Consider the following 23,782-nt stretch of genomic DNA (forward strand, 5'->3'; position numbering starts at 1 on the left):
CTAATTCATGGGATTTATGTCCAGAGATTCTAATGTAGCAAGTCATCTATGGACCCATCTATGTGTAGTTGTACTAAGCTTCCTGGGCGCTTCTGATGCAAAACATCCCCAACAACATTTTGAGATACCCATCTTATGACATCATTCTCTGTTCTGTGGCTAAAGCTATCATGTCACTCCTACCTTCCTAAATGAGACCATGGGTTCCAAGGCCTATGTACAGTCTAGCAATTAGGCTGCATAGATTCCTTTTCCTGTTCTTTGCTTTTTTTTTTTCTTTTGGTATTGGGGATTGAACTCAAGGGCACTTGAGCACTGAGCCACATCCCCAGCTCTATTTTGTATTTTATTGGACAGGGTCTCACTGAGTTGCTTAGCGCCTCACTTTTGCTGAGGCTGGCTTTAAACTCACAACCCTCCTATTTCAGCCTCCCAAGCAACTGGGATCACCACACCTGGCTCCTGTTCTTTGCTTTTTAATCCTTCCTGGCACATAACATCAAGTTTCAATGGGCAAAGAAAGCCAATATGAAGACTATTAGAAAAAATATATAAATAGGAAAATGAATTTTTTTCAATGATAAGAAAAGTATAACATATGGCAGAAAAGTTTGAGGACAATGAAGAAACCAAGGTCAGATGCAGCTAAGTCTTCCTCTGCGGTGCCACATTCTTAATGGATGCTAAGCTCCCATTCAAAACAACAGGCTGGTGGTAGAAAAGCCTCAATTATACACATTAAACATGTCCCATGGCAGGTATGGGTCTAAGATGGGTGCCTAACTCCATCTTGGTTACAATGAAGAACTTCTTAACATTTCAAAATTGACATGACACCAGAATTGCATCAAGGTTTAAGTGGGGCTGAAATCAGCTAATAATTCCGTGGAAATTTGAAAATTGGGGAGAAAACTGTTCATTTTCAAATTCCAAGAACTCTCTACCCTGCCCAAGTTTACAGAAATTCATGGCTAATTTTACATGTCAACTTGACTGGATCCTGGGGTGCCCAGATATAGTATTTAGCTAAACATTATTTCTGGGTATGCCTTTGAGGAGGTTTCTGGGATGAGATTGCCTCCCCAATGTAGGTGGCTATCATCCAATCCACTGAAGGCCTAAATAGAACACAAAGGTAGAGGAAGGGAAAACTTGTTCTCTACCAAACTACTTGAACTGGAACATTGGTCTTTTCTTGTCCTTAAAATGAAACTCACACTGTCAGCTGTCTGGTCATATCAGACCTTAAGACTCAAGACTGAATTATAGTACTGACTTTCCTGGCTCTCCAGCTTGCAGACAGTGGGTCATGGGATTTCTCTGCCTCCATAGACACATGAGCCAATTTCTTATAGGAAATCTCCCTACTCATATTTCCTCCTCTCTCTCTCTCTTTTTCTCTGTCTCTCTCTCCAACCCCCGCCCTTTGGAGAATTTGACAATACATAGAAGTATAAAGGGAGCTTGGACTAGCAAAAATTCTTCAAATGTAAGAACACAAAAATGGGTCTGAATGAAGGGAAGGAAGTGGGGATGGGAATGGGAAAGACAGTAGAATAAAATCAGACATAACTTTCCTATGTTCATATGTGAACACACAATCAGTGAAACTCCACATCATGTACAACCACAAGAATGAGAAGTTATACTCCATGTATGTATGATATGTCAAAATACATTCTACTGTCATGTATATCTAAAATAAATAAATAATAATGGGTCTGGTCAGAGATAAGTACTTAGGGGAGTGTGGGGATACAAAAATCTCCTTGAAGGGGAAATAATGAAGAATACATAGTACCTATTTTTATTTTAAAAAAGATACAGACATATACCATATACACACATGTATCCCACTATATACATGTATATATATATATACACACATATATATGCATATATATACATATATATGCATATAACATATGCCTTTCATAAAAAGTTTGACATGAGATTCACTCACATGTTAATACTGATCATTTTTAAGTGGTGGGGACTACAGGTGTATCTGTTTTCTTCTTTAGACTTCTCCTGTACTGTCTGATATTTAATAACAATTTTTTATGTAATAGGTCAAATAATCAGAAAAGTTGTTTTTGAAATTGAGTAAAAATCAGTCACTTGTAGTTTTATAGATCTAGCAACAGGAAAGCTACACAATTAATGACTCTTAGTGGGTAAGATCAGATGGAGACATCTTTCATGTGGTGAATGTGACTTTCCACTTCTCCAAATCCTATAGATGAGATAGTATTTGGTGTGGGGTACTGGGGATTGAACTCAGGGGAGCTCAACCTCTGAGCCACCTCCCCAGCCCCATTTTGTATTTTATTTAGAGACAGTGTCTCACTGAAATGCTTAGCACCTTGGTTTTGCTGAAGTTAGCTTGGAACGTGCTATCCTCCTGCCTCAGCCTCCTGAGCCGCTGAGATTACAGGCATGCACCACTGTGCCCAGCTTTGATGGGACAGTATTTTTAAAATTTGTTTCAGGCATTCAATTCAAATAAGGAAGGCAAACACAACACTGAGAACATATGTTGAGTTAAGCACCACTAAAAATGTGTATAAACACTCAAAGCCAAAGAAATGTAAATTGTAAAACAACACCAACTAAAATCTCTTCACATCCGTATATAGTTACAACATGACCAACTGGCCTCTAGTCAATAATTTAACAATATTAATGCGAAAGTTCTCTATTTACTTCATAAGTCAGTATGAATTGGCCAAGACTTTCTATTTTCTTCATTAAGCTTGCGATTTGAGACAATAGCCATCAAAAAGTTTTAAGAACATATATATCTTTCAATCAAACAATTTGCCTTCTAAGAATTTACCCTACATATCTTGATATGCTTTGATAAAGTTGTATATATAAGATGTTCACTGCAAAATTGTTTATAGTATAAAGGAACTAGAAACAATGCACATGTTTTCCAATAAGAGGTAGATTATATAAACTGTAGTTTCTATAAAATATATGTATAGGATTTACATAAAGCCCATAAAAACCACAGAAGTTAATCTGCCAGGTAATCTGTCAGTTAATCCTTACATTTTTTTCTCAATGCTGGTGATAAAATCCAGGGCCTTGTGCATGCTAGGCAAACATTCTACCACTGAGCTATACCCCAGACCCCTAACAACAGTTTGAACTGGTGGAACCAGCAGACACAAAGAGAGATTGCAAGCAGACTTATAGTATGCTCTAGATCTCCAGAGAAGAAACTATGGTAACATTTTCATCTATCACTCAACAGTCTGCTTTCCTTAAAAATTAAATTATTAGAGGTCACCTGGACCAGTAAAAAAGTGATCAGGAAGAAAGGGATGAAGGAACCCAGCTCTGCTGAGTCACACATTTTTTCCTCAGAAATTTTAGAGAAAAAAATATTGACAAAATAGTTTCCTTATGATTACTGTCCATGTTACCTATAAAGTTCCTGTCTTAAATTTTCTTATTACCTACTGCTTATGTCACCAGTATGGAACAAATCCACTGAAGAGTGAAATTCAATTTTTGGAAACCAAATGACATTCACATACCTATATAGAGATGATTAAAAACTTCTTTTCCATGCACAAAATGAAATGAGCATGCAGTACAAATTCACAGAAAACACTGGGTAAAAACTGAAGCTGTGTTTCAGCAGAGGTTGGGGGGAGGCAACCAGACAGGGCAACTTGGAGTGATGATGACTTGGCCTTTTCATTAGTGACTGAGCCAAGTCGGAAAAGGAGGCATGAAGGCAAGCAGAAAGTAGATTAAGGAGAATGATGTGATTTCTTTTCAAACAGGAACTTATTTTGAGTATTGCACATGCCCTATTTATAGCTAATAAAGTTTGACATATCTGTGTTCAAGCCAGAGCTGTTTCATTCTTCCCTCTGTGCCAAAGGGTAGTCTTCCTTAGGGCTCTCCTCAAGAATAGAGTTGATATTATTCCAGAGGAGGATTGATTGATTCTAAAGTAAAATTTACAGAACATAATCACTTAAAACGTACAGCAATAGAGGAACTTGGGAAATCACCTTCTTGATATCTGGAAAGTCTTTGTCTAACTGCTGAATTTCTCCATAATACTTATGTATGAACCAATTTCTCTTTCACTGGTATTTAACAGGCCTCACTCTTTGTGCTACCCTTGAATTGTTTAGTACCATGTATGTAGAACTTCCAGACATCCCTAAGAGTCCTACAAGTAGAAGAGCAATGTGGTAATGCAAATGGCACTGGAACCTTACGATACAACTTTATCCAGTTTTTCTTTTGTGTCACCTGAAAACATCAATGTTTGACAAGTAGAAAGTTTCCATACAGAGTCAAGAAAATTTTTGCTCATCATCTGAACACTCACCACAGTATAATAATTCTTGGTAAGTGGAGCAGTTTCAAATCCTTTGACAGCCTTGGGAGAGATAGGTCTCTCTGTGAAAAAAAAATATATTTAAATCATGTTAATATCCAACAACTCAGTGAAATAACATAGATCAACTAAAATACTATAATTATTCTTAGTGGAAATACTAAGGGAAATATACATTTCTAAATAAATAAAACTACAACTTTACTAAATTATAAACGGTTTAAGCCATTCAACTTGCAAGGTGGAATAAGCCAAGGAGTTAAGCATAATTAATGGTAGAGTTTGGGCAAGAATGTCACTCCCAATTTGAATTTCATTACTCTAGTTTGCCTCTCCATTAAACTTATTAAAAATAGATATGAGGGCTGGGAATGTGGCTCAAGCGGTAACACACTCACCTGGCATGTGCAGGGCGCTGGGTTCGATCCTCAGCACCACATACAAGTAAAATAAAGATGTTGTGTCCACCGAAAACTAAAAAACAAATATTTAAAAATCCTCTCTCTAAAAAAAAAAAAAAAAAACAGATATGAGCCAGGTATGGTGGCACATGCCTGTAATCCCAGCAACATGGGAGGCTGAGGCAGGAGGATCATGAGTTCAAAGCCAACCTCAGCAATGGTGAGGTGCTAAGCAACGGAGTGAGACCCTGTCTCTAAATAAAATACAAAATAGGGCTGGGGTGTGGCTCAGTGGTTGAGTGCCCTGAGTTCAATCCCCAGTAACAAGAAGAAAAAAAAAAGACATGAAAACCCAACACTAATTAAATGTATATTTGTAACTTGCATATTATGAGTATAATATAATATAATCAATAGCAACCGTGCCTTCTTGGAGATGTTTACTGACCCAACAATAAAATAACCAGAGACATCATTATCCAAAGTACATGTATGAAGACATGAATTAGTGTCAACATACTTTATATACAACCAGAGATATGAAAAATTGTGCTGTATATGTGATGAGAATAGTGATGCAAAAAAAAAAACTAGAATTTTTAAGTCACTCAAAACTACCAGAAAAATTTTTTTACATCATTTCTTAATTTCTTAATTTTTTTTTAGTTCTGGTGGATACAATACCCTTATTTTTATTTATTTATTTTTATGTGGTGCTGAAGATGGAACCCAGTGCCTTACCCATGCTAGGCAAGTGCTTTACCACTGAGCCACAGCCCCAGTCATTTTTGTACATCATTTTAACTTGATTACATTATATTGTAAAATGCTGCCTTTCTTTTACAAAGTTAATCTTACCTATTAATTTATGACTGAGGAAAACATTCTTTAAAAAAACACAAGATAGTTAATACCAAATATTTAAAAGTGTCACAACATATCATCTCCCTATCTGTGTTTTCTCTTTTGTTTCTTTTTGTCTTAACATTTCAGTTTTATCTTACTATATTATATGCTACTTTAAAGCCTTTCCAAAATATGGTGGAATATAAATAATAAAATATCAACATCTATCAGACTTTGATTTTTCTTTTTTAAATAATATTTTAAATTTATAAATCTATTCTAGTCCCATCCTTAAAAATTCAAAATAGAGAAAAACAATGATCATCCCATCACCCAGAACTAACCATTACTCAGAGTAACATTTTGAAGAGTGTCTTCTATTCTTTTAATGTACATGTTTGTGAACACACACTTAAACACACATGGATCTTTCTTACTTTACCTATAGTGCTGCAATTCTCTTATTACATCATTATATCATGAATATTTTCTCATTTGACCTTGATTTTTAACTATTATTGTATTAAAACCCCACAATATTTAGTTGGCACTTAATAGCTTTTAAGACATTTTATCTGATCTTTATAATAACTGGGACAGGCAGAGATGATTTTTCATTTTACAGAGGAGGCCATCAAGATTCAGGGAAGCAAAGTCACCTGCCTAAGGTCATGCAGCTAAGAAATGGCAGAGCCAAGACTGAAGCCCAGGAATGTCTTGACAAGACCTTGTGTTCCCAAACCAATGATTCCAAAAACAAAACAAACAAACAAACAAAAAAAACAGCTCAATGGCATAGGCAGAAAATGCTACTAGAGTTCAGAGTGTCCATCAGTTTAATCTGTGATTGCCAGAGAAGATCTCTCTGGTCAGGGATTACTTGATTTAGCCCTGGAGAGTGGCTAGAATTCAGAGAAGTACAGAAGAAAGCAAGGAGATTTCTAGACAGGGAGCATTCCTAAAACACAGTTGCAAAAATGACAATACTCAAGGCAGTTGTGTACATGAAACACTGAAGTCTTCCAACTCAGCTAAGCTGAGTAAGGTGGTAATAAGTCAAAAACACAGCAATGAATGCCAACTTGTTACTCCCCTGGGATGACAGTAGATATGACCAGTTTCTAAAAACTTGATGCTACTTCAAGATCTACCTTCAATCCACTTAGTGACCTTATAAGGCTTCATTGGAATAGACCTAAGCAATGAAGAGTCACTCTGGCTATTCTTTAGATTGTAAGCAACATAGCCAGGACCTAAACCCTAGTGTGGTATCACCATACCTTTCCAGTACACTATGGTCTTGCACACTTAGATGTGTTCAAAATTGGCAACTATCAAATTATTTGGGTATTTTGTTAGGCAAGAGTTCTACAATGTAGTTATAATGGTTCTAATTAGAACTCAGAGTTGTCTTGTGCAATTATTATTTAAAGCAGTCTTAATAAAAAATGAAACCTAGAAATACCAGCAAGATGTGGTCACCTTTCAGAAGCAAGGCCAAAAGGAAGGGTAAACATAATAGAGCACCTGCCAAGACACAGAAGAGGAGAGGAAAGGCCACAGGAATGTGTAATGCAACTGAAAGAAAATGTTAACTATGTAAAAGTAGGATAGAGGAGAAACAAACTGAAAAGAAAGAAGTGACTGTCTTAGAGATTCTCAGTGTGTGAACATGATGCAAAATGAATTGGTGCTTTAAAAAGATCAATAAAATTTTTGAAAATCAATAAAACTATCAAACCTCTAGCATGACTGAGAGGAAAAAAGAGAGAAAACACAAATTACCAAGATCAGAAATGAAACAGAGGATATTGTTCCAGATCAAGGAGCTATCAAAAGAAAAACAAAAGAATATTATGAGCAACCCTACACACAAAATTTGACAATTGTATGAAACAAACCAATTCCTCAGAAAACAAAACCTATAGCTTACCCAATATGAAATAGATCATTTGAATAGAATTGTAAATATTAAGGAAATATGCCGCAGTCTGGCTGGGCACAATTCACTAGCCACTTGTCAACCAGAAACAAACTTTATTTTTAGAACACTCAGGCTACACCACAGGAGCTCTTCAGGAATTCCCTCAGAGCCCAACTGCCACCACTGGCTTCTCACAAGCATCTCAACCCCCCCACTCCTCCTGCTCTTGAGACCGATTGGCTGGGTTGCATGGACAGAGCCAAAAGAGTCCCCCAATGAGCAGCTCCGTGGTCTGAAAGGGCAGGGAAACAGCCCAATGAGCATCACCACAGAGGAGTCAATCAGCTGGAAGTTTGCTGGGGCCCCTTCAGCTGTGGCTCTCAACAGAGATAAAATTTGTAAATTAAAATTCTAAAAAAAAATATTTCCAGGCACATGTAGTTTCACTGGAGAGTTCTATCAAATGTTTAAGGAAAAATCAAAATCAATTATATAAAATCTCTTGTGGAAAATAATAAAGAGATCACTTCTGAAATCATTTTTTAATTTTTTTAATTTTTCAATGGACCTTATTTTACTTATTTATATGTGGTGCTGAGGATTGAACCCAGTGCCTCACACATGCTAGGCAAGCACTCTACCACTGAGCCCCAGCCCCAGCCCCTAAAATCATTTTTGAGAAGGTCTCTATTAGACTGAAACAAATGTACATGTTTGTGAACACACACTTAAACACACATGGAAAAAAAAAAACTTCAGACCAGCATCCCTCAAGTATAAAATACAAAAAAAAAAGAAGAAAAAAAACTTATCAAAATATTAGCAGATAGAGTTCCATAATATATTAAAAATTGTATACCAGAGGATTCATCCTATGGATGCAAGATTGGTTAAATATTCAAAACAATCAAAGAGGCTGGGCACAGTGGTGCATGCCTGTAATTCCAGCAGCTCGGTAGGCTGAGGCAGGAAGATCGTGAAGTTCAAAGCCAGCCTCAGCAACCTAGCAAGGCCTGAAGCAACTTAGTGAGATCCTGTCTCAAAATAAAAAGTAAAAAGGGATAGGGATGTGGCTCAGTGGTTAAGCAGCCCTGAGTTCAATCCCCAGTACAAAAAAAAAAAATAGAATCGATATAACCTGTGCCCTTAGAAGTCTAAAAATAAAAATTACATAATAATTATCAATCAATGCATAAAAAGCACTTGACAAAATTCAACACCCATTTAAGAAAAACAAACTCAAAAAAAAAAAGAATAAAGAGAAACTTCTTCAACTCAACAAAGGGCATCTACAAAAAACCTTCAGCCAGCATTTTATAAAACAGTGAATGACTGAATACTAAATGCTTTCTCTGGGATTAGGAACATGACAAGGATGTATGTTCTCACCACTCTTCATTCAGCACCATGCTGAACTTCTAGTTCTCTCTGCAGGCTTGCTCTAGGAAGAGGGATCAACACAAGGAACAGAAGGAAGACTAATTTGGAAGGACAAACTTGGGAAATCTAAAATAACACAGCTCTTGCAAACAAATGGCTTCATGAAAAAATTCAAGAGGGGGATGCAAAGAGAAAAAACACTAGCACTATGACCTCAGTGACAGTCTAAGGCTTTTTTGTATTTCCTTTGTTCCCCACCCCCCTTTCATTACTCTCACCATGTGAAGTTCTCTCTGAAATCCATGCTCAGCAACATGCAAAGAAGGAATAAATATGTGGAGGTTGAGAAGAGACAAGTTCAGTCCCTAGGGGTAGTTTAAAGTGACTTAATCAGAACTAACATGAAAACATAAATATTTGGTGGTGTTTCTAAGGCAATAAAAAGATTAGTCAACAAGGGTACAGAATAGAAGACATAGAGACAAACCTACATAAATACAGTCATCTCATACTAGACAAAGAGGCCATAAACATTCATAGGAGAAAAGCCTCTTCAACAAATGGTACTGGGAAAACTGGAAATCCATATGTAACAAAATGAAATAGACCCCTATCTCTCACCATGCACAAAACTCAACTGAAAGTGGATCAAGGAAGTAGGAATAAAACCAGAGACCCTGTGCCTACTAGAAGAAAAAGTAAGCCTAAATCTTTATCATGTCAGCTTAGGAACCGAATTTCTCAACAAGACTCCTAAAGCACAAAGAAGTAAAATGAAGAATCAACAAGTGGGAGTTATCAAACTAAAAAGTTTCTTCACACCAAAGGAAACAATCAAGAATGTGAAGAGAGAGCCTACAGAATGGAAGAAAATCTTTGCCACCTGCACCTCAGATAGAGCATTAAATCTCTAGGATATGTAAAGAACTCAGAAACTTAACACCAAAAATAAATAACCCAATCAATAAATGGCCAAAGGAACTGAACAGACATTTCATAGAAAAAAATTCAGTGAACAAATATATGAAAATATTCAACATCTCTAACAATTAGAGAAATGCAAATTAAAACTACACTGAGATTTCATTTCACTTCAGTCCGAATGGCAATTATCAAAAATACAAGTAACAATAAATGTTGATGAGGGTGTGGGAGTAAAGGTCAACTCATACATTGCTGGTGGGACTGCAAATTGGTGCAACCACTATGGAAAGCAGTATGGAGATTCCTCAGAAAAACTGGAATGAAATCACCATTTGACTCAGTTATCCCACTCCTCAGTATATACCCAAAGGACTTAAAATCAGCATACTACAGTGACACAGCCACATCAATATTCACAGCAGTTCAATTCACAATAGCTAAGCTATGGAACTAATCTAGGTGTCCTTCAACAGATGAAAAAATAAAGAAAATATGGTGTGTGTGTGTGTGTGTGTGTGTGTGTACACACACACACCATATTTTCTTTATTTTATATATACACACACACACACACACACACACACACACACACACACACACACAATAGAATATTATTAAGCCAGAAAGAACAATGAAATGAAATTCTGGCATTTGCTGGTAAATGGATGGAACTAGAGACTATCATGCTAAGTGAAATAAGCCAATCCCAAAAAACCAAAAGCCAAATGTTTTCTCTAATATGCAGATGGTAACACACAAAAAAGTGGAGGGGAGGAGAATAGAAGTTCATTGGATTAGACAAGGGGGAATGAAGGGAAGGGAAGGGGAATGGGATTAGGGAAGACCGTAGAATGGATCAGACATAACTTTCCTCTGTTCATATATGAGTACATGACCAGTGTAACTCCATGTCATGTACGACCACAAGAATGGGAAGTTTTACTCCATGTATGTATGATATGTCAAAATACATTCTACTGTCATCTGTAATTAAAAAGAACAAAAATTGGTCAATTTAATTAAATCAGTGAAAAAGAATCAGTGTAAAGAAATATTCACTTTTGATTCTTTCCTCTTTTTTGCTTATGTCCAGATTCTTAGTATTTGTTGATGGAGATAGAACTAAAAGAAATATAGTGATAAACAGTTTTTGTGGACATGGGGCATCTATGTGATACACCTGAGGGATTAAAACAGAAAGTTGAAATATAAAGCTCAACCCTAGCCTTGTTTTATAATGAGCAGGAAGAATTATTTCTTAATCTGCTTTAATACAAATTTAATCAACCATGTACCTAATAATCCCCTCAATTGGTATCTATACTTGCCTACTAATGTTTTAGAAGGATTTAATGATCCCTTAACAGAATTAGAAGGAGAAAACAGAATTTGTTCAAAAATATCTCTTCTAATCATACTTGTCTCAATGCTTTCCTGGCATGGAAAATTTTTTCCAGGAAAATTTTTAATGCAAAGTCCTAACAAAACCCTTTGCCTTTCTAGGTAACAAAACAAAGACAAAAATAAAAAAGATATAATTTATGATGTTATACATGCACTGGCAGAAATTTCTTTGTTATAATAATAACATATTAGTTTATAGATTACCACTACTTTTTAAAAAAGAACAGGAAATTGTATAAATGACTAATTTTCTTATTTACAATGTATCTGACTCAAATGAAACAAAGGAGTAAAGGCCCTTCTATGACTTATATAATGACTGAGTTTTCAATACATATACTTTTATGAATAAGATCTTTGAAAAATATATTTCTGCTAAAATAGGGGTTTTTCCTCACATAATAAGAAATTTAGAGATAGGCGAGAATAACTGGTAACAATGGCTTCTTGATGTCATCAGTGTCCAGGTTCCATCATTTTTGCTGAGAGGTTTGTATCTTTGTTCTTATTTGTTTGTTTGTTTGTTTTTGTAGTGCTGGGGATGAACCCAGGGCTTTCAGCATGTTCAACAAGTACTATGCCCTCAGTTACATCTCCAACCCTTTGGTGAGATGTTTTCATAATCATGGTCATAAAGACACACCCTATCTTCAGCCTCAAGCTCATGCTGAAAGCATATTTGATTATTATGCTCAAATATTCTATTTCTTAAGTTTCTATAGTATTAGGTGGGCTGTTCTGTATGTTATACACCCCTTGAAATCAGTCTTCTCTCAAAGAGCAGAACACAAAGCTGTCCCTAGGGCTTTGGCCATAGTTATCTACAGACAAGAGCTACAGTGGAATATGAAACTTACAATGCCAAGGGAAAATTTACTACATTACAGAGTGCAATGGTGTAACAGCACTCTACAGGGTGAGGATTATATGGCTCTGGACTTGCTTTACTTAACTTTTAAGGCATTACAAAAGTTTGTGTACTGTCAAGCTTTATGTATGAATTTGTCTCAATTGCTGACTATCCAAGCAACCCCAGTATCACACATTGGACCCAATAGTAATCACATGGAGACCACTGAAGTTCTTCAGTTACATTCCTAATTCAACTTCATAAATGGCCCAATAGTTTGTATGGCAGTGGGGTTTAAATTTTTAAATTGAAGCTTTTGTTTCCCTGAAATATGCATTTCATCTAAGAATCATTATTTTTCAACCTCCTACAAGACAAATCTTCTTTCCTAAGTTACAGAACAGAGTTTATGGAAAGAAGAAAAAATGACAATATTTTCTAGACTAAACATGAAAAAACAAGCATTAGAATTCATAATGTCCCTCTGCAGCATCCTAGATAGATTTTGGCTTACTATTTTGTAGAAGTGGCAAAGAGTTGGGTTGAAAAAGAATTCAGGTCAGCAAAGATTTATTGCTCATCTAACTTTCCCAACAAGAAATTTTCATTATACTATGTTAATCTATTGTACTATCCCCCAAGCTCCCTCTGCTCTGTTCTACCAGAGAACCTTCATGGTGTCTTTTTTCCCAACCAATTATTATGACTTAGATTGTCCCTCCCCTTATTCTGGGCCTGTCCATAGCCTGTCTGTCTTTCAGAATTCAGCTCAAGCCCTATCACTTCCATCCTTAATGCACTTTCAGCCTCAGAGTTTTGATCTGCAATATATTTTACACTTCATTGCCTATAACCTTATACTGTCATTTGTTTGTTTCATCTCTAGTTCTTAATCTCCCTCCCATGTCCCTATCCACACAGTTTTCTGGAAATATTTGGAACTATGACTTGCTACACTTTCACTCAGCAACTCTCAAACAATCCATCATCTTCAGTATCAATCATCACTAACCCCCAACACACACACCACCACCACCACCACCCATCACCACCACCAACACGACCAACAACAACCTCCTCCTATTTTCTCCACTAACTGAATTCAGCACTATATTAGTTTGTTTTCTGTTGCTGTAACAACATACTTGAAGCTGGGTACCTTATAAATAAAGTAGAGGTCAAAAGTTCCAGATTGAGTGGCCTCATCTGTTTAGCCTCTAGTCAGGGCTCCTTTGGCTAGGTCACAATATAGCAGAGAAATGGAAAGGAAATCAGTCATGTACAGAAGGGGAGATCACTTAGTGAGGCAGAAAGCCAGAAATGTTCAGGGTCCACATTTACTCATTTTATAACAACCCATTCACACAGAAACTAACTGGCATTCTTCAAGGACTACATTAATCTCTTCCAAGTGTGATGCCCCTGGTGAGTAATCATTGCTTACTAGGCCCAACTTCTAAAAGTTCCACAACATCTTAACACTGCCACACTAGGGGCCAAGTTTCAAACACATGAACTTTTAGGGGACATGTTCAAACCATATCCAACTATAATAAGTATGGATAAAACACGTCTTATGTTTAAAGCCCTGTGTTATGGAGACAGAAAGGTGCATAAAGATCAATAAGTTCCCCTTGACCTCCCTATCAGGATGATTAGATGCCCCTCTTTTCCTTGCCACTTTCTATAGAACCTTGTAGTAGCTCTATCACTGAACTTACCATACTATATTCTAATAGCTTCCTCTTATTTAGATCTCTATTTATGTCACTCTAGCCTATCCTGTTAGTTGTGCATGCACTTATCTTGACTATCAAAAAGTTTTAAGGGGCAGAGTCTATGAGGAATAGATTGTTATAGATGCCCTGAGTACCTAGCCTTAGGTACCATGAGGGCAAGAGTCATGTTTTATTCTTCTCTACTCTACCAGTGCCCAGGACAGAATTAATATCCTAATCATGGGAAATACATCTTTATTGGATGGCTGGATGGGTTATAGTGCATGCCCTAAAGAACCCACCATCAAGCTGAACCCCTAGATGTAGAATTATCCTCACCTCTTCCCTTGTCATCATAATTAATCACTAGCAAGTTTTTAATTGTTTCAACAACATGTACTGTATCCATCCACTTCTCTTCCTCCCTACTATCACCAAGATTAGTCTATACTGCTATCTAGACTGCCTGGACTTCAGCAATAGCCTTTGCTGGCATTCCTGAAATTCAGCCCCTAACAGAAAGATCTTCCTACCACCAGAAATATCTTCTCAAACCATATGCTATCCTCTGCTTAAAACTTTACATTGGCACCCTCTTCATGCAGTTCTAGCTCAAGACCTCAGTCATACTCTTTATGTACCTAATTTAAACCCAAATCACTCTGCCACCCATATACCATGCTTTCCTACTTTTGTGCTTTAACTTACTACCTCCCTCTAACCTTCTATCTTCTTCCATCTTTTAAGACCCAGTTCAAGTTCTTATACCCATGTATGTCATTGTTAATTGAATTGTGTCTTTCTGCTCCACCAGCATCTTATTTAGATCTCTCTGTCACTTACCCTAGCCTATCCTGTTAGTTGTACACACACTTATCTTGACTATCAGAAGGTCCTAAGGGGCAGAGTTCATGAGGAATCGATTGTTCTAGATGCCCTGAGTACCTAAGAGATACTCAATGAAAACAATGAATTTCATTACATACCACATGATATTCATTCATTTTATAAATATTTACTGAGCACAAGCAAAATAGAAAAGAATATCCCTGCTCTTGTGGTGTCTACATTTAAATGGTGAGATTCAGAGAGTAAATTAAATAAATAAACAGTAATATAGCATGTTAGATGGAGAGAAATGACAGATAAATAAATAAATAAAGCAGGAGAGGGGCATAGAGGCAGTGGGGACAGGGTTTGATTTTCTCCTGTGTGACCAGGAGTTTCTACTGTGAAGCAGAAAGTAAGCAGAGCAGAAGGAGGTGAGGGAAGCAACCATGTTGACATCTGAGAAAGATGGTCCACATAGAAGGACCATACAGGAGACAGAAGTCTGTCTGTCACAGGCAGGCAAGAGGCCAGTATAGCTAGAATGGAATGAGTGATGGGTCAGAGGTCAGAAAAGAGGCAGGATCCTGGAGAACTTCTAGTCTATTGTGATGACTTTGGCCTTTATCTTTTTTTAATTTTTTAATATTTATTTTTTAGTTTTCGGCAGACACAACATCTTTGTTTGTATATGGTGCTGAGGATTGAACCCGGGCTGCACGCATGCCAGGCGAGCGCGCTACCACTTGAGCCATATCCCCATCCTGGCCTTTATCCTTTTTGAGATAAGGAGTTGTGACTCAAAAGTTTTGAAAGAATCACTCTGGCTCCTGAATTTAGATCACATTACAGAAGTGACAAGAACAGGACCAAGGACACCAATTAGGAAACTATTGTACTGAGCTAATGAGAGATGCTGTTTCATAAACTTCTAATCCTAGGCCATCTCTGACTAGCAGGCCTCCTGTCTCCCAAATCTCAGACCTATCCTTAACATCTGGTTTAGCTATTTCTTGGGATTACCTAGTTGCTTGACTCAGAGTCAGAATTTACCATATGAGTCAAAATCAAAATCAAAGGGCATATAGGAAAAAAAAAATTGAAAGGAAGGGGTTGGACACCAGAACTAACAGTCTGGGGCAGTCCACAAAGGAGTGACCAGACTGCTACAAAAGGTATCATGATAGGGGACACCATTATGAAAAGCCATCAAAGTGAGGACATGCCATGCACTTTCCATGTCCTCTCAACAATGCTTGGAATTTCCAGACCAGGCAACAAGGTCTGTTCCTTTTGGTTCTGCAGATGAAGACACTTAATCAAGGAAAAAACGTCAGAGTAAATCTGGAAAATGTTTTAGGAATCCTAACAAGCAGATTATATCAATGGAAAGATGTAGCCATGGGTAAATATCAGCTGTAAAAATCATCAGAACCAAGGAAATTCCAGGCAAGGCCTGTGAAAATACTTCAAGACTTAACTGAAACATCTCAATTCCCAATAATTAAAAATACTGGAGGCTGGGGATGTGATTCAGTGATAGATTGCTTGCCTAGCATGCATGAGCTGGGTTCATCCCCAGTATTGGGGAAAAATGTTGAGAAGTCTATGCACCACAAAAATAATTACAAATCTGGTAGTAAACATATTCCATTAAAGGATATGCCCCTTTTTATCCAAACACAGAAAGTGTGCAAACTAAATTTTATCTTAAATGCTTTTGGGAGAAACTTCTAACAATGGTTATCTAGGAGGAGGGATAAAGAGAAAAGGAACTTTTATTGTCTACACTATATTTCCATAATGTTTCATTTTATTTACAGTGAATCTATAATTTTATTAATTAAAAGTAGCAATTTGGAGGCATTAAGAAAGCAATGAAGCTAGGTGTAGTTGTGTACAACTGTAATCCCAACAGCTTGGGAGGCTGAGATGGAGATTATAAACTGGAGGCCAGGCTCAGCAACTTGGCAAAGCCATAGGCAACTTAGTGAAACCCCATCTCAAAAAATGAAAAAGGTCTGGGAATGTAGCTCAGTAATAGATTGTACCTGTGTTCAATTCCCAGCCCCCCCCAAAAAAAAGCAATGAAGATACCTACAGAAGAGATAACGCACAAAGAGCTATTAACTGAAAGGAGCCCTTAGGTAGATATTATTAGAAAGTGAAGTCTATGTTGTAACATGCTTTTATGTATCAGAGTCTTGGAATTAGTTTGGTTTTGTTTTTTTTTAGTTTGGTTTTTGAAATATAAGTAGAGTTTCCCTTCTTTCTTAAGAATATACAATAGGTTAAAGACAATAATGTTAATAAAGCAGCCAGACAACTTCCTACAACCCTATGATTGTTATCTCTCAAACACATCTTTGAGGCATGTAGTCTTAGGTTTACTTAGGGCTAAAAAAGGAAGTCAGCACTTGGCCTCCTTTATTATTGTATTCTGCCATGGAGACTCAGAGTAGCAGGAAGGACTATGTACTATATTACAGGGGCCTGAATTAGTAGACAGAAAGGGACATAGTTAAGGTGGAACAGTTGTCTGAGCTTTGAATTCCTTTGCTTTTTTAGCTTTCTGTTGCCTTGATGTAATCTAAATACAACTTTGTTTCAAAATATCTAACCACAGATTTTTCCCAGTTCTGTTCTAGTCTTATTTTTGACTACACATGTAAGTATAAACAGTTTCTGTTAACCAATTAAAACTACAAGATTTTCAATAAGAAAATTTCAATAAGAAAACACAAAAGTCGTATTCAAAAAGACAGTTAAAGGTCTCACTTACCACTGGATTTAATTTCTCGGACATAATTACTAGGGAACCAGCCTGTTCTCCCATTTAATGTGCCTTCCCACCAGCCTCCTTCTTCAACTCGAGTGACATAAATGATGTCCCCTTTACAGACTGACAGCTCATCTTCATTAGTCTGCTTAAAGTTGAATCTTGCCTTCACTATCAACTGGTGACTTCCATTTTCCGTCATCTCCTAGAGAAACAAAAGCCACAGCAGATTAAGAGGCATCTAATTGAGGCATAGTAGAAATTATATGGTTTTAGGTAAGACCTATCCTTGAGTGACCAAGAATAAAACCCTATATCCATCTCAGTTCTGATGTTTAAACTTAGGAGTCTAGGAATGGCCCTCCGGAGGTATTAATTAACCCCTTGAAACTTTATGCAAATTTTTGTGTTGTCAGAATGTGTATTTTGGATGGGGTCATAGCTTTCATTTCCCTCTCCCTTCATCTATTATCTAAAGATACCTATTTAACCAACCTAAGTAATAGAGTGAGTGATGATAAACGATTTCACCCTGCCTCTACCCAACACACAATCTTAGCCCACATATTAGGTACTAATCAACTCTCACAGAAATCTGTTCCTATCTTCCAATTACTAAGAACATCTTTTTAATATTTATTTTTTTTTTTAGTTTTTGGCAGACACAACGTCTTAGTTTGTATGTGGTGCTGAGGATCGAACCCAGGCCGCCCGCATGCCAAGCGAGAGCACTACCGCTTGAGCCCCATCCCCAGCCCCATAAGAACATCTTAATTTGGTTATACTTGGTCCCATGCAAAGGTCAAATATCTCATAGCTAACTAAATTAGGAATAATTTTAGCCTGTCTTGCATCAATTGGGCTTAAATTTTTGAGACCCTTTTGAGAAAATAATAAGCACAATGGCTCTTTACCCAAACGAGTTCATAAACATGACTTTGGGTATAAAATTTAAGAGGGTACAAATGGTGTGGTGCCATGATGTTTATCAGCTTCTCAATGAGATCTGTGGTCTCAGAAAGGTTAAGAACCACCCATTTAACTGCTTTGGAAGTAACAGGACATGATGGCCTACAGGGAGCAGGTGGCTTTTGACAGAGAAGAGAGGCTTCACCCAAAGACAAGATGGAGCATTTCCTCCCAAATAAAAACTCCCAATAAGATAAAATGCATCAGAGCATGGTGGCACGTGCCTATAATCCCAGTGGCTTTGGAGGCTGAGACAGGAGGATCACGAGTTCAAAGCCAGCCTCAGCAACTTGTGAGATCCTGTCTTGGGGTCAGTGGTCAAGTGCCCCTGAGTTAAATCCCCGTACCCTCCCCCACAAAAAAAAAAGACCAAATGCAAAGACAACTGAGTAAGACTTGATTTTAAATATCAGCCTATGATGAACTTTTATATTGAGATCTCCCAGTTGTCTTTTTTTTTAATTTTTTTTGAATTTTTATATTGAGATCTCCCAGTTGTCTTTTTTTTTTTTTTAATTTTTATTGCTGGTCCCAGTTGTCTTTTTCTCCCAGAGAAAAATAAAGATGACAATAATGCTAAGAACAGCACTGAATATTTATTGATTGCCTACTAAAGTGCCAGGTACCCACTTAGTTCTAATAAACCAAGGAATAGGGAAAATAACAGGAAAGTGTCATCCGGAATAGTCATAAATTACATTTGCATAGCACTCTCAGTTAAGTAACTTGCCAGATTCTAATAAGCAGCCAAGCTGGGGCTTTAACCCTGATTTTCAGACTCTGGGCCCCACATGCCTGATTTGTTCCAAAGTCTAGCCTGAATGGGTGTTTAGTTTATAGCTAATTTTCTTGGTGGCACCCAAAACAAACAGAATGACAATTTCACCACATATGAAAATGCAACTGGGATATGAGTCCTATTTTATGAATTTTAAAACAGACAGGGAGAATTGGGGACTATACTTACCACTGTCTTTGCCTGCTTTTGCAGCCCTGGAGCTGTGCTAGAAACTGCTCCCTGTGGGTTTGTCTGAGAACTGTTAGCAGCATTAAGAGAAGAGGAACGTCCACATGGTCTTTCTGAGAGCTGATCTGTGAAAAGAGGAAAAGGCATGGTAAAGGAAGCACTCAGGTCAGAAAACCATCTACAACATAACATTATCTTGTATGGGACTTTATAAAAAGCATCCTAGCTATAATTCCAATGGTATTGTTATGAACATGCCAACTGTGTTTCAAACCCACCACCACCCCCACCTCCTCCCTTTTTGGTGGCCAACTTCTTGTTCTTAACCTTACTGGCCATTGCTCTCCAGTAGAATGAAAAGCAGCGACAGAACCACATTTTCTCTTAACCCATTCCCTACAACTCTTCCTTCCTGAACCAGTCGCAACTATATGCCCTGTTATCCAAGGCAGAACTATATCGGGTACCAAACAGCTGTTTGTGGCTCTTATTACTTTGAAATATTTTAAATTTCTCGCCCTGTTTTCTGGCCCATAACTCAGTGGCTCTTTCTTACATGTAAGGATTTATGTGGCACACACAATCTAAAATCTCCCTAGTGTGCCGTGGGAAGAGTGGAGAATGAGAATAAGAAAGAGTGCGTGTCTGAGACAGATGCGATCTTGATACTAGAATAATTTGTTGTTTAAAATCAAACTCAGGAGTCTTCTCTTCCTTGAAACCTTGTGCAATTTGATCAGACCAAAGCTGAGTTGGATGTTTTCAGTATGCTGAAAGTGTACTAAAGAGAGAATCTGGCTTCTTGACAAATTCAAATGAGGGTTCTTTTCCTCTCCATTTATTTTTAAAAGATATAAACTGCAAAAGTCTAAAGCCCAAACATTCCCTAGGCGACAAGCTCAGTATCCAAGTAATTTCCTTGATGCCGTGGGTTTTAACTTTCACCTTCTTGTATTTTTATAAATATCTGCGGCAAGGGAAGAGACTGTAAAACTTGCTAGGAGAGTTTGGCAAAGGAACATATAATTTGTGTGGCATAATGTTAGAATTATATGATCCTCCCTGCCCAGAACTGGATAGTTGTCATGTGTGTTAAATATAGTTACTTGAATTAGCTGTACTTTGTGCTATACGCCTTGCAATAGCTCAAATGCATTTTTTTCAAATAGCAAAAGAACAACTTTAAAGAAGTATTTTTCCATGTCTTGCTATTATATACAGCTCTTTTGACTAAAACTATAATTACTTGATAGCTTCCTAGATGTTCCATCTTATTTGGCACTTGATTATATTCTCTGTTCTTGCTCTCCAATTGTTTGTGCTGGGTAAGTTGAGTCTCCCTAAATAGATAGTAATTTTTCCAAGGGCGGGGGAACTATGTCTTCCACTTTCTTGGTAACACCTGGCAGTGCTAGGCACACAGCTTCTTGCCTCTCTAACAGTTTGAGCAGGAACATTCAGATTTGAGTTCAAGGGCTCTCAAGTCAGTCAGGTATGAGTTTGAATTCTAACTCAGCCACTTTCTAGTTGGGCAACTGTGGACCTGACTTTCCTTATTGATAATAGGGACCTAATAATAATAATGCCTATCCCCAGGTGTGTTTCAAACATGGAATAAGACCACTTAGGGCTCTTAGGACAGGCTAGACCCAGGGAAAGGGTTCAAAGAATTTGAACTATGATTATTACTACCACTGTAGGTAAGACACTGTATCATAGAAGGAGTGAAATTCCACTCTTAAGTTTATCAACACTTTCTTCAAATTTACTAGAATTTATATTTAATAACCTCCAATGTAATGGATGGTAAACATTTAAACAAAAGATACTCTTAATTTACTAAGACCTTCAAGTTTCATTTCCAGTGCAAGGTTACTGAGGGGTTCCTTCAACATACACACAGACACAGGGAAGACTATGAGAAAAATGTGTTCCTAGTGTGGAAAGGGAAGTGATGGCTGTACTTGGTAAACTTTATTTTAAAAAGAGGGAACTGGTCTTTTTTTTTTTTTTTTTTTTTTTGTCTTGCTATACTGAGTTGACTATTCAAAAGTTTTGGAACAAAATTGGGTTTTCTTTGTTCCTATTATTGTACTAAGGACATTAGAATACCTCTGTGATATGCATGTTTAAATATGGTGATAAGTATGTTTAAACCATGAAAAATTAAAGTATTTAATATTTGTTGGGGTTTATTTGGGGGCAAAAGGGGCAAATTTTCACCAATTAATCAATCCAGGGCATGGTTAACTCTTAGAACAATCAGAAACACATGGATTCAAAAATGTCAGCCAGAACTCATAAATCACAAACTTTACTTACCTTCTGTTGCTTTGTTGACAGCTAAAAGAGTACTCAGAACCTTGGAGAAATTAACCCCTGAATAAAGGTCATCAGGATCAAATACCTATGAGCAAGAAACATTGAAACTGTAAGACACGATAAGTATTCAACTCAATGAACCAAACTGTGAAAAGGCCACTTCCTCCAGCTCTCGGAGGAAAAAAAAAAATGTAAAAGCCAAGATGCAAACCTCTGTATACCTTTGGGAGAAATGAGAGCAGCAGCTGAGCTGCCTAATGACATGTGGCAGGCCATCAGTGAGTCACAGCAAAGCAGTAATGGGAAATGAGAGCCAAGCTGAGAAGGCAGCACCCACCCGGAAATGCACAGCACATACTCAGACCTGCTCTTTTGACCTAAACATATCAATATGCTCAGCCCAGTTACAGGAAGCTCTTGTACCTGGGTTATAGTTAATGCCTATCACCTACAGAATGTCCTCAACTGTCCACAAATAAGTAGGTGGAGCCTTTTTGACACACTTTCATCTTTACAGTTTATTCTCTGTGTTCACTAGGGGCACTTTCTGAAATGCATTTTTCTCTAATCCCCTTCCTCCCTAGTGCTGACTGCTGGATGCCAATTGCCTGGGATCCCAACTCCATGTTGCCAAACTTTCTGCCCAGGTCTGCCTTTTGCCCCCAGCCTCAGTTTTTGGATTCTACTGCTTCATCTTGCCCTTTGCAGTTCATCTTAGAACTGAGAGAATATAAACCTTTGCCTGGTGGAGCCTATGGGTTCTTCCCAGCCCTAGGTGACTTTTCCAAATATAACCTCTGGCCTTCCTGATACCACTCATCTTTTAGCAACACACTGTTAAGTAAATAGAAAATTTCACTTTCCCCATCACAATTACATGCTGATATGCTACTGTCCCTAGTGAAGACACCAATCACTTGTTATTGTTTTAAATATAGTTTAAAATTGTTAATTTTTCCATGTATTCAATACGTTAAAATGTATTGAGAGTGTCTATCTTATTTATAACAGTGAGAGTGAGACTTCTGATCCCTGACCTCTTGGTGGCCTGAAGTACCCCTAAGAAGATGGATCTTCACCCCTCACCAAGTCTCAAGATTAAGGGATCAATATCTCAGGGAGGGAAATGAGATAGGGAATTAGGATAAAGAGAGAGATATACTGAATCTTAAAGGAAATATTCACAAGCCACTGAGATGCAGAAAACACACTTATAAATCTTGAGCTTAAGGGACATGCCCTTGGTCCATGCCCTTGTAAAATGAGGGAAATGTGCAAGCAAAGGAAAAACTGGCACAAAATTGTGTAGCTCCACCCCACCTCCATCTCTTGTCCAGCCCCTAGCAATGACCTTCTGTAAATATTAACACCCCACACCAATGGGTTGGCATCTCTCCCTCTGGAGATAGCCCACATTCTCCCTTGAGTGCATATTCCTTGCTTTACCCAAAAGGTATCTCTCTTGTGAGATTGTTCCCCCATCCCATTGTCCCTTGAATGCGTATCTACTCTCCTAAATAAACCTCTGTTTTATGCCTTTAGGAAACAAATGTTGAGACTTCTTATAGTCTCTAACACATATGTTTGAAACTAGAAGCATTCTCAGGCATAGGCTCAATCTATTAATTGCTAGTTGAGAGTGTAGAAATACAGAAATGCTCCTTCTGAAAAACATCTCATTCCAGGATTTTAAAAGTCTCTTGAAGAAAACAGATTGCATCATTTTTCCCCAAACATGGTGATGAGAGTCACATGTACCTTTTCAAATGGGACATGATTAATACTAATTTTGAAGGGTCTGTCTTCCCATTAGGTAGAGCCATTTGATCCATTTTTAATCTGCATATTTTCTGGGAGTCATGTCAAGATAATTTTGATCTTATTTTTGTACATATTCTTGAAGAATCAAACTTTGTTTCTAGAATGGAAATATGTAATATCCTTTTATTCACCAAGTCTGGGGGCAATATAGATTCATGCAAATGTGAGCCTACACAAGTCTGACTATTTTGGGATTCTACTATTCACCCAATCCATGAATGGTTTGGATTCAAAGTTAAATGACTGAAGAGCCCAACTGCACCTAAAAAGGAAACACTGC

At 37.4% G+C, this 23,782-nt stretch overlaps 1 protein-coding gene across 9 annotated transcripts in view; it reads right to left on the reverse strand.

The window, feature by feature from the left end:
• Arhgef6 (Rac/Cdc42 guanine nucleotide exchange factor 6) overlaps window positions 1–23,782 on the reverse strand; it is a 109,480-nt gene that overhangs the window by 58,955 nt on the left and 26,743 nt on the right. For 8 of the 9 annotated variants that reach the window (XM_077107373.1, XM_077107374.1, XM_077107372.1 and 5 more), the window contains 4 exons: window positions 21,682–21,766; window positions 19,360–19,484; window positions 17,427–17,628; window positions 4,361–4,431 (listed from right to left, as the gene is read on the reverse strand). In XM_077107373.1, the coding sequence (XP_076963488.1) occupies window positions 4,361–4,431; window positions 17,427–17,628; window positions 19,360–19,484; window positions 21,682–21,766 (483 nt within the window). Of the gene's footprint in view, window positions 1–4,360; window positions 4,432–17,426; window positions 17,629–19,359; window positions 19,485–21,681; window positions 21,767–21,892; window positions 21,914–23,782 lie in introns of those variants that run through there. The other variant, XM_077107377.1, reaches the window with a different exon arrangement.

Source organism: Callospermophilus lateralis, chromosome X, assembly GCF_048772815.1.
Source record: "Callospermophilus lateralis isolate mCalLat2 chromosome X, mCalLat2.hap1, whole genome shotgun sequence".
NCBI classification, from domain to species: Eukaryota; Metazoa; Chordata; class Mammalia; order Rodentia; family Sciuridae; genus Callospermophilus; species Callospermophilus lateralis.